Source organism: Peromyscus maniculatus, chromosome 8, assembly GCF_049852395.1.
Source record: "Peromyscus maniculatus bairdii isolate BWxNUB_F1_BW_parent chromosome 8, HU_Pman_BW_mat_3.1, whole genome shotgun sequence".
Lineage (NCBI taxonomy): Eukaryota > Metazoa > Chordata > Mammalia > Rodentia > Cricetidae > Peromyscus > Peromyscus maniculatus.
The window spans coordinates 81017223-81030374 of NC_134859.1; the positions used below are offsets into that span (position 1 = coordinate 81017223).

Consider the following 13152-nt stretch of genomic DNA (forward strand, 5'->3'; position numbering starts at 1 on the left):
CATTTGAGTCATAACATCTGTTAGGTCCTTTATTTCTTTGTTAAGTTTCAGTCTGGTAGATCTATCTTTTGGTGAGAGTGGTGTGTTAAAATCTCCCACTACTAATGTGTGGGGTTTGATGTGCGTTTTAAACTTTAGTAGTGTTTCTTTTATGAATGTGGGTGCTTTTGTATTTGGAGCATAAATGTTTAGAATCGAGACTTCATCTTGGTGGATTTTTCCTGTGATGAATATGTAATGTCCATCCTGGTCTCTCTTGATTGATTTTAGTTTGAAGTCTATTTTATTAGATATTAGGATAGCTACACCAGCTTGTTTCTTAGGTCCATTTGCTTGGAAAACCTTTTCCCAGCCCTTTACTCGGAGGTAGTGTCTGTCTTTGGAGTTAAGGTGTGTTTCTTGTATGCAGCATATGGATGGGTCCTGTTTTCTAATCCATTCTGTTAGTCTGTGTCTTTTTATAGGTGAGTTGAGACCATTGATATTGATGGATATTAATGACCAGTGATTGTTAATTCCTGTTATTTTTTTGGTTGTGTTGTGTTGTCCTTCTGTGGTGTATGTTGGTGTAGGATTATCTATTGCTTGATTTTTCATGGATGTGTTTAGCTTCTTTGGGTTGAATTTTCCCTTCTAGTGCTTTCTGTAGGGCTGGGTTTGTGGACAGGTATTGATTAAATCTGGTTTTATCCTGGAATATTTTGTTTACTCCGCCTATGGTGATTAAGAGTTTTGCTGGGTATAATAGTCTGGGTTGGCATCCATGGTCTCTTAGTGTCTGCATGAGGTTTGTCCATGATCTTCTATCTTTCATAGTCTCTATTGAGTAGTCTGGTGTTATTCTGATGGGTTTGCCTTTATATGTTACTTGGTCCTTTTCCTTTGCAGCTCTTAATATTTTTTCTTTATTCTGTGTGTTTAGTGTTTTGATTATTATGTGGCAAGGGGACTTTTTTTTTGGATCCAGCCTATTCGGTGTTCTGTAAGCTTCTTGTATCTTCATAGGTATTTCTTTCTTTAGGTTAGGAAAGTTTTCTTCTATGATTTTGTTGAATATATTTTCTGTGCCTTTGAGTTGGTATTCTTCTCCTTCTTCTATCCCTATTATTCTTAGGTTTGGTCTTTTCATGGTGTCCCAAATTTCCTGGACGTTTTGTGTTAGGACTTTTTTGTCTTTATTGTTTTCTTTGACTGACGAATCTATTTTCTCTATCGTGTCTTCAGTGTCAGAGATTCTCTGTTCCATCTCTTGCAATCGGTTGGTTATGCTTGTTTCTGTAGTTCCTGTTCGTTTTGTCAGGATTTCTATTTCCAGCATTCCCTCAGCATGTGTTTTCTTTATTGTCTCAAATTCATTTTTCAGATCTTGGAATGTTTCTTTCATCTGTTTAATTGCTTTTTCTTGGCTTTCTTTGATTTCTTCCCATTTTTTGTTCGTTTTTTCTTCCATTTCTTTAAGGGAGTTTTTTATTTCCTCTTTAATGGAGTTTTTCATTTCCTCTTTAAGGGAAGTTTTTATTTCCTCTTTAAGGGAGTTTTTTATTTCCTCTTTAAGGAAAGTTTTTATTTCCTCTTTAAGGTAGTTTTTCAATTCCTCTTTAAGGAAAGTTTTTATTTCCTCATTGAGGGAATGTTTTATTTCTTCTTTAAGGGCCTCTATCATCTTCTTAATGTCATTTTTAGGGTTGATTTCTTCTGTTTCTTCTGTCATGGTATGTTTAGGTCTTGCAGGTGTAGAATCACTAGGTTCTGATGTTGCCATATAGGTCTTTATGTTGTTGCCTGTATTTTTGCACTGGCGCCTACTCATCTCTTCCTCTGTGAGGTGCAGGTGGTGTCTGTGTCTGAGAGTGCCTCTCTTGTTCTAATTTTTAGTCTTGGTTTAGTAGGGGTTCTTGGTTAAATTGGTGCTTTTGGGCTATTTCTTCAGGGGCAGCTGATTTCGATCGGTGAATTATATACTTATGATTCTGGTGATCTGGTTTGGTGTCTGGGTAGCGCCTTCTTCTGTGTTCTCAGGTCACTTTTTGTTCATTTGTCAACTCCTCAGCTGATCTTGTTTCTTCAGACTTCAAACTGTAGGCATCTGAATCCTCTCCCAGATGGGTTTCAGCTGAGCAGGGTAGTCTCACCAACACCTCCAAGTTGTTGGGTTTCACAGGATCAGCAGCTGGGCCCTGGGTTGTCCTCAGACGGAGTGTTCAGATTCGTTCTGGTTCTGACCCACGGAGATAGCTTCTTCCCCAGATGTTGGGGTTAGGGGCGTCCCTGTTCCAAGCTGTGTCTGCTTGTCTCCGTCCCTGGGCCTGTTTACCTCTGCGGTCCGCCGCCGGGCCTGTATGTCCCTGTCAGCTGCCGCTGGGTCTGTCTGCCTCTGGGGGCCGCCACCGGGCCTGAATGTCCCTGTCGGCCGCTGCACGTCTACCTCAGCAGGCTGCCGCTGGGCCCGTCTTCCTCCACAGGCCGCCGCCACAGGCCTACCTGCGTCTGCTTGTCTTCGCCGCCGGGCCTGTCTACCTCTGTGGACCGCTGCTGGGCCTGAATGTCTCTGCCGGCTGCTGCCGGGCCTGAATATCTCTGTCGGCTGCCGCCGCTGGGCCCGTCTACCTCAGCGGGCTGCTGCTGGGCCCGTCTACCTCCGCGGGCCGCCGCTGGGCCCGTCTACTTCTGTGGGCCGCCGCTGGGCCTGAATGTCTCTGCCGGCTGCCGCTGGGTCTGAATATCCCTGTCGGCTGCCGCCGCTGGGCCCGTCTACCTCCACCGGCCCCCGCCGCAGGCCTACCTGCGTCTACTTGTCTCTGCCGCCGGGCCTGTCTACCTCTGTGGGCCGCCGCTGGGACCGAATGTCTCTGCCGGCTGCCTCCGGGCCCGAATATCCCTGTAGGCTGTCGCCGCCGGGCCCGTCTACCTCAGCGGGCTGCTGCTGGGCCCGTCTACCTCCGCGGGCCGCCGCCGCAGGCCCACCTGCGTCTGCTTGTCTCTGGCGCCGGGCCTGTCCACCCCTGTGGGCCGCCGCTGGGCCTGAATGTCTCTGCCGGCTGCTGCCGGGCCTGAATGTCCCTGTCGGCCGCTGCCGCCGGGCCCGTTTACCTCAGCGGGCCGCCGCTGGGCCCGTCTACTTCTGTGGGCCGCCGCTGGGCCTGATATTTCCAACTTTTTACATGGTTGCTGCAACTCTCATTTCTCCTGAGAACTTAGGGAGGGCATGCTTTGACTTCATTGTGAAAAGAAAAATCGAAAGTCATGATTATAAATCATTCATTTTGCTAGCACAGCTTTTTTTGAAGTAAGATTAATATATGAGAATGATCTGTGAGAAAAATCATAAGATGAGTTTTAAACAGGAGGCAATAGAAAACTTTGGAGGAATGCTACAAAGGAGATTTGCCAATGATGGTAAAATTATGAACTTTTTGATTTATTGAAAATTTCCTACTGTGTGAAATATGTCAACAGTGAACAAGAATTACGAGGGTTTCTGAGAGTGATACAACTAAAACTTGTTCAAGCCTTTTTTAAAACATATTTCCTAATACATTTTTGTGGTGGTAGACAAGTAAATAAATGATAGAATTTCAGGTATTGTTATGTTCCATTAAGAAAGCAAAGTAGCCGGGCGTTGGTGGCGCACGCCTTTAATCCCAGCACTCGGGAGGCAGAGGCAGGCGGATCTCTGTGAGTTCGAGGCCAGCCTGGGCTACCAAGTGAGCTCCAGGAAAGGTGCAAAGCTACACAGAGAAACCCTGTCTCGAAAAACCAAAAAAAAAAAAAAAGAAAAAAAAAAAAGAAAAGAAAGCAAAGTAAAACTGGGTGTAGCACTTGCTTTTAATCCCAGAACTTTGAAGGCAGAGGCAGGCAGATCTCTATGAGCTTAAGCCCAGGCTGGTCATAGAGAGTTTGAGACCAGCCAGGGGTATACAGTAAGAACCCTGCCTTTAAAAGAAAAAGAGTAGGAAAAAAAAAAAGCAGACAGCATTGTGGTTCTACATTTGATCCCAACACTCAGGAGGTAGAGGCAGGTAAATCTCTGTATTTGAATCCACCTGATCTACATAATAAGTTTCAGGACAGTCAGGACTGTCATAGAGAGACCTGCTCTAAAATAACCAAAACAAACAAAAAGCAAAGCAAGGATCAGCAAGATATATCATCAGGTAAAGGCACCTTTTACCAAGCCTGACAGTGTGAGATACCTGGGATCCACATAGTACAAAGAGAGAGAAAATGGATTCCTCCTTCAAGTTGTCTTCTGTGTCCATTCATGCACACACACAGAGAGATTTAATAGAAAAGAAAAAGAAAGCAAAGGACATGTTAAGCATGATCCATGCAAGATATATACAAGCATGAAAACATTACAGTGAAATCTTTAATATTATTAATATGTGATAATCATAATAAATAATGGGAAGGAAGCAAGGTAAACCAGAGAATAGCTTAGTGAAAGATGCTTAATTTTGGATAACTGAGGGTGGACAAGTAAATGGAAATATGCAAAATAGTTTTGTGAGGAAGACACTATAGCAATACCTTCACTCTATATTGGGGTGACACTTGGGAATGTTTGAGGAGCAATTTCTCTTCATCCTGTTCCTCTCATATCTTTGTAGTTGAACCTTTTTGTCAGGACCACTGGCTCCTCATTAATGACATGGAGTCTTAATAATTATAAAAGCACAGCCATAGCTTAGGCTTGTTACTAACTAGCTCTTACAACTTAAATTAACCCATTTCTATTCATCTATGTATTGCCATTTGATTCAGGGCTTTACCTGCCCTCCAGCATGTCTTGCTCCCTCTGCATCTCCTGGCAACTCCTCAGACTCCACTCTTCTTCCCAGCATTCTCTCTGCCCCGAAAATCCTTCCTAGCTATCGGCCAATCACCTTTTTTTTAACAATGAGAGCAACACATTTTCACAGTGTACGGAAGGATTATTCCACAGCATATCTTCTTATAACACCAACATACCTGGTCCCAAACATCCTTCTTTGCAAATGCAATGGAAAGTTCTCAGTTCTTACCTTGCCTTTTTTCGTCATTTCCCAGTTTGAGTGCATTCAGGTTCTTGAAAGGTTTCTTTCATGCAGGATGGTCTCACCTCCCACCTGCCCTTCTCTGTTGGTTTCACTTCCTTTTAGTCCTCAAAATACTGGAGAGCAAATACTGCAGTTCTTCTAATCTAGTTAGCTCAAGTTCCATATCTGTACATGTTGTCTGAACTTTGCTGTTCACAAGTTTATCTCTAGCCATGACTGTTTTCCTAAACTCTAGGTTTCTGCATCCAGTTGCATTTCTTCCAGATTTTTCTACGTTCAAGTTTTACCTTGCTTTAGTTACTACTACAGGCATACCCTTTCAAGACCAGTCCCAAATACCACAGTTTATATGAAGCCTTACTCTTGACTCTGTTCCTCCCTCATCCTCTTCCCCTCAAGGGCTGGTCTTGAGTTCTCAGTCCTTCTATTCAGTAACCCCCTCTTCTGTTGTGGACACTGGATTGATATTCTCAAATCAAAATTTAGAGATCAGTACAAAGAGTTTTATATTTTAATATATATATATATATATATATATATATATATATATATATATACCAAAATCTCTTACTGTAGTGAATTGATCAAAGTAAATTGGTAAAAATAAACCAAATGAGCAAATCTGGTCTTTTTTTTTTTTTTTTTTAATGTGTCATAGAAGTGTGGGGATGAGTGAAAATGTTCAAGTGAGGATCCCCTCTGTCCAATGTGGCCCCACATTGGTTCTGGGGTATCATGGGAACTCAGGGTCTCATCCATGTTAAGCAAATACCTAAGGTGAGCCTTTTCATCTAATTGATAACATTTGGAGAAATAAAGGAGGAATTTGCAGACAAAAGGCGGTCCCTCCAATGGTAGTCATCCTCTCAGTACTGTAGTGTAGCAGTGCTTTATCTTGCCTGTCTTTCTCTACACAGGTCAGGCCGACAGTCACTAGAGAGGACAGAACAAGCAAAGTCAGATCTGTGGTGATAGTCAGAGCTCCAGAAGTGTAAGGAATAGATATCCTTTCAGCAGGGCAGTCTGACTTACATGTCAATTCCTGAAACAATAATAAAGGCTGACCCAAGTAGAGATGGCAGGCATTGGGTGTCTGAGCCTGAGCCAGTGCGAACATGAGGGAGGGTCGAATTTGGCAATTTATGGATGTTGGTTTCAAGCAGTTTGAGTTGCAGAGCTAATAATAGAAGTACATGTGACTCATAAAAGGAAAAATAGCCTGTTTAGGAAAGGTAGCATGATGGGAGGAGAAGAAAAAAAGATAGGGGTGGAAATGGCAGGGTAGAAGGAAAAACAAACCAGAAAGACTAGTTTTTTGTGTGCCTAGAAGAATTCAGGAGGAGAATTGACCACAAAAGAGTAAAAAGAAAAATAGGCACATCAGAATCCTAGTAGATGGGCAGGGGAAGAGCATCAATCACATTCTCAACTGCAATTCCAGTCTTCCTTGAATGGGACATCTCAGTTTTTCTTAGGTTTTGTTGCTATAAGCAATGCTGTGCTGAGTAACCAACCAAGGTTAAAAAATGAACATGAAAAGTCTGCAAATAGGATAATATATTTGCTTATAACTGCCCACTCACATGTGTGTGTATATATATATATATATATTCCCCAAACAGGATTCCCTTTGAATAGTATTCTGGGATATGGATTGTTATCAGGATGTGACTTTTAGAACTGAGAAAAGCAATTTTAAATAACTAAAAGGACTGGATTGATACCTACTTAGGAAATTTTTGTTGAGTCCTTTTACAAAATTATGGTGTGAAATACTTCTGTAGAACGACCTTGAGAGGCTCATGTTGGCAGGAGCTGGTATGTAAAGGCAGTGGTCAGTGTGTGCTACATTCTTCAGGGGATGTGCTTAGCATACAGAGCAGGAAACTAAACAGAGCCAGCATTCTTGCTGAGAGTTTTCCTGTCCTCCTCTGTGTGTGGTAGAGTTCAGGAATTGTTCCTGTTTCCATGGTCCTCACAAGCTTGAATTTCGATAGTAGCCACACCAAATTCTTGCTGTCTTATTCCTCTTAGGAAATGTATTATCTTAAATTTTAAAATAACAAAGTTTTTTTTAACTTTTGAGATAATTTTATACTATAGCAGAAATTAAAACTAAAAATGGAATTTTAGCAGAAAATGAATTATGCATTGCGGTTTCATATTCATGCTTGTGACAGAACATAGGGAATTTGTCCTATAGTTACAGTTTTTGTCTGTATATTTTCTCCCACATATGTATCCCTATTTGATAGCTCACGATGGTGTAAAATCATAAAAGGATAGACTTGGTCTTATCATTCATTTAAACTTTTGCTTTGTGAAAAAAAGAATTATTTCTTTGTGGACATTTGTTTCTTTTTGTTTTGGAAACAGGTCTCACTCTAGTCCAGGTTGGTCTAGAACTCACTGTGTGTCCAAGCTAGCCTTGAATTTAAAGCAGCCCTCCATCTCATCCTCCTAAGTGTTGGGATTGTAGGCACAAGACTTGTAGGCATAAGATACCAGGCCTGGCTTTTGTTGCACATTTATTGTGTTGTATGTATGTTACCAAGATGTTGAGAACAAAAATGAATAAAAACCTAAATAAACAACACTATTTGAAAATGAAGTTTGTGCCACCATGCCCAGGACAGACCTTAGCTTTTACATGTGCTTATTGATTACACATACTTACAGTTTTTAATTTTTTTATATGTATGAGTGCTTTGCCTACTTGTATGTATGTCTACCACCTGTGTACCTGGTGCTGAGGTCAGAAGAAGGCGTTGGATCCCACAAATCTAGAGTTGTAGACCAAATCCTGGCCCTCTCGAAGAGAAGCTAGGGCTCTTAACCTCTTCAGCCCTTAACACTATTTCTTGGTAGTATTTATTTATTTTTAGATAAGGGTTTTACTGTGTTGCTCTGGCCAGTTTGGAATTCACTGTGTAGCCCAGGCTGGCCTTGATCTCAGGTAGATCTGCTCACTCTCTGCCTCCTGAGTGCGGAGACTGAAGGTGTGTGCCACCGTTCCTAGCAGTCTCTGTTCTCGTGTAGAGAGGACCTCCCAGTTTTAATCTCTTTAAAAAGAGTGGGCATGTGAGATATGCATGTTTGTGTGTGGGTCTGTGCAAGAATGTGTGTGCTACAGCATGAGAGGCGAGGTTGTCTGTCAGTCTTACCTCTCTCTACCCTGCTTGAGACAGGGTCTTCAAAGCAGGGTGTTCTCCTGCTTCTGCTTTAGGAGCACTGGAATTAGACACTGCTACTTTGAGGGGCTTTCCATGGGTTCTGGGATTCAAACTTAGATCTTCACGCTTGCATGGCGAGCACTTTATCCAGGTAAGTATAATCCAGTCCCTTTGTTTCCTTTTTTCATTGAATATACTCCACATTTCTCTTCTCCCTCTGTTGTTGAACTCCTCTGCTGACTCCACAGCTATTGTGCAGAGTGCTACAGTAGACACTGATGTGCAGATGTCTCCCTGGGGTGTCAGCTTGGCGTTCTTTGAATATCCATGAGCAGTTAGTTGGGTTAGATGCTAGATGATTTTTAGTTTTTGAGGAGCCTCCCAGGTTGATTTCTACAGGGGCTGGGCTAGTTTGCAGGATATAGACGTTCTCATTTGGTCACATTCTCCCCAGCCTTTGTTATTTGTTTTCTTAATGATTGCCATGCAAACTGGAGTAAGGTGGAATCTCAGTGAGTTTTTGTTTTATTTTTAAGTTAAATTGATTTTTTTTAAATTGAGACAGATTGTTATCATGTGCTCCTGGCTAGCCTGGAATTTAGTGGGTAGATCTCGATGGTCTCAGACTCAAAGAAATCAGCCTGCTTCTGCCTCCTACTAGGTAGGACTAAAGGCCTGCATCGCCATGCATGGCCTCAGTGAGTTTTGCTTTACATTACTCTGATAGCTAATACTATTTGCTTGTTTTCTACAAAGCTTAATTTAATTAAAATATTAAATATAATTTTGCCAACTTTTTTATATTTAGTATGAATATGTGTGATTTTTTTATATCTGTCATTCAGTTTCTAATATAAAAAAATAAATTAGGGGCTAACAATTATGGATAAATAATGCAAACAATGTAAATAAGAATTAAATCTTCTCCTACCAGCTTTTTTTTGAGACCTGTTCCCATGTATCCCAGAGTGGTCTGGAACTCCCTGTGTATCAGAGACTTCCCTTGAACTCTTGATCCTTCTGCCTCTGCCTTCTAAATGTTAGGATTATAGATACATATCCCAAACCTACCTAAGAATTAAATCAGGTGGTAGGGGAGTTGGATAAATTTACAAACCAAGAATATTTAAAATTTAACGTCACTTTAGGTTAAAAACAGTCCCTGTTTGCTTTTTTGTTTTTTGTTTTGTTTTGTCTGAGAGGGAAAATTATAGCTATAAATAAATTTTTTAAAAAATTGCTACTTTTTGATCCTTGGCGTTATTTAACAGTTTCAGTAATGATGAGGGGAAAAGAAAGGACATAGTAAACATTTTCAAGTGTGCCACGTTGGAATTTTTGCTCTGTTGGATGTTCATGGTGACTGGCATATGTGTCAGGAAGATTTTCATGGGGTTATAGAAGTAGTAAAGGAACTGTCTGTCACCAGTGACTCATCCAAAAGTGTAAGGTAAGAACAGTGAGATGGTTCAGCAGGTAAAGTTCCCACGCACGCCTGAGAGCCCCAGTTCAGTCCCCAGCAGCCGTGTACAACACCTGTAACCCAGCAAGAAGCGTGGGGTCCAGTTAGGCTGGAGTATGCAGGGAAGCACTAGAAATACCAAAGACCCTGCCCAACAAGAGAAGGCGGGGTTGGGGATTTAGCTCAGTGGTAGAGCGCTTGCCTAGTGAGCACAAGGCCCTAGGTTCGGTCCTCAGCTCTGGAAAATTAGAGGGGGTGGGGGGGACCAAAAAGATGTCCTCTGACTTCTGTACATGTGCTGTGGTATATGTTTGCCCATACACCACACACACAATAACAACAATAATAAAAGAAAATATGAAGTAAGATATTTGAAACTGGAATCTTAGCAGGAGTAATTCAAAACCAAAGAAACACTAAGCTTTCTCTTTTGTAATTTTTTTTTTCCAAGACAGGGTTTCTCTGTGTAGCCCTGGCTACACAGAGAACTCACTCTGTAGACTACACTGGCCTCTAACTCAGAGATCTGCCTGCTTCTGCCTCCCAGGGCTGGATTTAAAGACGTGCATCACCATTGCCAACTATAATTTTTGTTTCTTGAGATATGGTCTTAATGTCTTTTATATTTAAAAAAATGTATGTGCGTGTGCATGTGTGCATGCATTTGTTCGTGTGTGCGTGTGTGCATGCATTTGTTCATGTGTGCATGTAGGAGTCAGGGGACAACTTTCAGGAATTGGTTCTATCCTACCATGTGGTTCTGAAGATTGAACTTAGGCTGTCAGTCTTGGCAAGCCATCCCACCCTAGACAAGGACTCGCTGTGTTCCAAGGCTGGCCCAGAAGTGACCAGGAAGCCCAAGTCAGCATTCAGCCCTCAGTCTTCTGCCTTAGCTTTCCAGAGCTAGGACTGAGAGGGCAGGCATTGCTGTACCTGACTTTCAAAACCCTCATTTTAAACACAGGAGTTAATAGATGGAGCTATAGCCTAAGAAATAGTATAAACCAAAAAGACAGATTTGTTAACACCGAGTAAATACATATTTTTTTCTTTTATAATCTTTCCCTCTACCCAGGTCAGCCATAGTCCTGAACCTCTGAAGGCTGTAGAACAGGAGGTGAGAATGGTGACTCAGAACATTTGCAGAAAGTAAACAGAAGAGGTTAACTATTGGTTCCTTTCTCAAACTGCTATTCTCCAGATATCACATGCTCAGTTTGGAAGAATCTTGATGTTATTCTCTGAAATGCAGAAGAAAATAATTTACAGTGCTTGACAGGGCTTTACTGTGACTATAATTTGCTCCTCCTTCACAGTAAGAGTTTTGAAATTTAAAACATGTAAGTGCATTTTGTGAAAAATTCAGTCTGTTTCCATTTATCCAACTCTGGGTAAGAAACTTTGAACAGTCTTTGCTTAGGGCAGGTATACAAAGCTTGTCTAGCCTTGCCCAGGGTGTCATTTTTACCAAGGGCTACTTCCCCAGCTTTAATGGTTTTCTTCAGCTCTACTCAGGGCTCCATTCAACTTTGTTCCCAGAACAACTGTGAAGAGTCTGCTGCTGTCAGACTTGACGCACGCAGGAAGACTGTCCATGGTCCAGGTCAGCAGCTAACCCAGGTCTAGAGAAGCCACTCAGCAGTGAAGTGAAACAGGGTCTTTCTCTTTCAGAATATCCTCAAGATTAGGGCATTCCTGCCTTTCCTTAATTACCCGAATATATTCCACATATATTTTACCTATCCGTGTCTAAAGTTTTGATTCCATGTTCCTTTGAGTCACAAACTCTTGTAGGAATCTTCCTACACCCCCCCCCCCTTTTAATGCACTTGTGTGTTGTAGAATTGTGAACCAAAAGAGTCTATACCAGTTGCTTTCAAGGCTGAGTTATTTGGGAAGAAAGTAACATCAGCATAAAATTACAAGGTGGTGGATGTTCCAGCTGAGGATTTTCTATGGGCTGGTTACTTGTTTGCTTTCATCCATTTTAAAAGCTTTAAATCTGAAAAGCAGATAGGCTGGGGAGATAGCTGGTGGGAATTTGTAATACCAGTGATGGGTAGGCATAGGCAGGCAGATCCATCCCTCAGGCTCACTGGCCAGCTAGACTAGCTTATTTGATGTATGCTGGACCAATGAGCTACCCTGTCTTTAAAAAAAAAAAAAAAAAAGAATGGACAATGCCTAGGGAAGCCACCTGAGGTTGTCCTCTGCACACATACTTATACAGAGAATAAAATGCTGAAAAAAGCTGTTTTCCCCTTGATTAGTTCCTTCCTTCCTCCCTTCCTTCCTCCCTCCCTCCCTCCCTCCCTCCCTCCCTCCCTCCCTCCCTCCCTCCCTCCCTTCCTTCCTTCCTTCTCCCTCCTCCTCCTTTTTGTTTATTCTTGTTTTTTGAGACAGGGTTTCTCTATGTAGCCCTGGCTATCCTTGAACTTGTTAGGTAGACCAGGCAGTGTTGCCATTGCCAGTGCTGGGATTAAAGGCGTGCACTCCCAGCTTAAGATTTATTTATTTTTATTTTAAATGATTTTGCCTGTATGTCTGTTTATGCAGTATATGTGTGCCTGGCACCCATGGAGGCTGTGGTAGGTTCACTGGATCTCCTGGAATTAGAATTAGAGATGGTATTAGTTACCATGTGGATGCTGGGAATTAAACCTGGATCCTCTGGAAGAATGGCTACTATTAACCACTAGGCCATCTCTCTAGTTTTTAGACTTTTATTAGCCTGATAAGAAAAACACCCAGTAGGAAATATTACAGAGGTCAGATTGCTTTTACCCTGATGCCCCAAATGAGACCAAAAGTAATGACACAATTTTTTTTTTACTTCATAATAAAAACAACATAACAATTACTTTATGTATGTATGTGTGTGTTTATATTTATTTATTTTGGGGATAAAGTCTCATTGTGAAGCCTTTGCTAGCCTGGGACTTGCTATGTAGACCAGGTTAGCCTCAAACTCAAGGATATCTGCCTGCTTTATTTTTTTTAGTTTTTTTTTCTTTTGGTTTTTAGGACCAGGTTTCTCTGTGTATCCTTAGCTGTTCTTTGCTGTCCCAGAACACTCTTGGTAGACCAGGCTGGCCTCGAACTCAGAGATCTGCCTGCCTCTGCCTCCTGAGTGCTGGGATTAAAGGTGTGTGCCACCATCACCTGGCTTTTTTTTTTTTTTTTTTTTTTTTTTAAGTTTTAAGGCAAGGTTTCTATGTAGCTGTAACTGATTTTTAGCTCATTATCCTTCTGCCTCAGCTTTCTAGTGCTGGGATGAAAAGTATAAGCCTCCATCCCAACTCCCATATTTAAGTGTGTGATTTTATGTGTATTGTTAGGTATGTTCATGTAAATATAAAACATCTCAGAACTTGCCAAACAAAAGCACTAGGGTTGGACAAGATAGCTTCTACTTGTAATCCTAGCACTCCATGAGACAGAGGCTGGAGTCTCTCTGCTACATCAAACATTGTATTAA

At 41.7% G+C, this 13152-nt stretch overlaps 1 protein-coding gene across 11 annotated transcripts in view; it reads left to right on the forward strand.

Annotated features, from left to right (window-relative positions):
- Spag9 (sperm associated antigen 9) overlaps positions 1-13152 on the forward strand; it is a 142545-nt gene that overhangs the window by 70410 nt on the left and 58983 nt on the right. For 6 of the 11 annotated variants that reach the window (XM_076543169.1, XM_076543171.1, XM_076543166.1 and 3 more), the window contains one exon: positions 10750-10791. The exons of the other annotated variants lie outside the window; for them this stretch is intronic. In XM_076543169.1, the coding sequence (XP_076399284.1) occupies positions 10750-10791 (42 nt within the window). The remainder of the gene's footprint in view (positions 1-10749; positions 10792-13152) is intronic. 11 annotated transcript variants of the gene reach the window in all.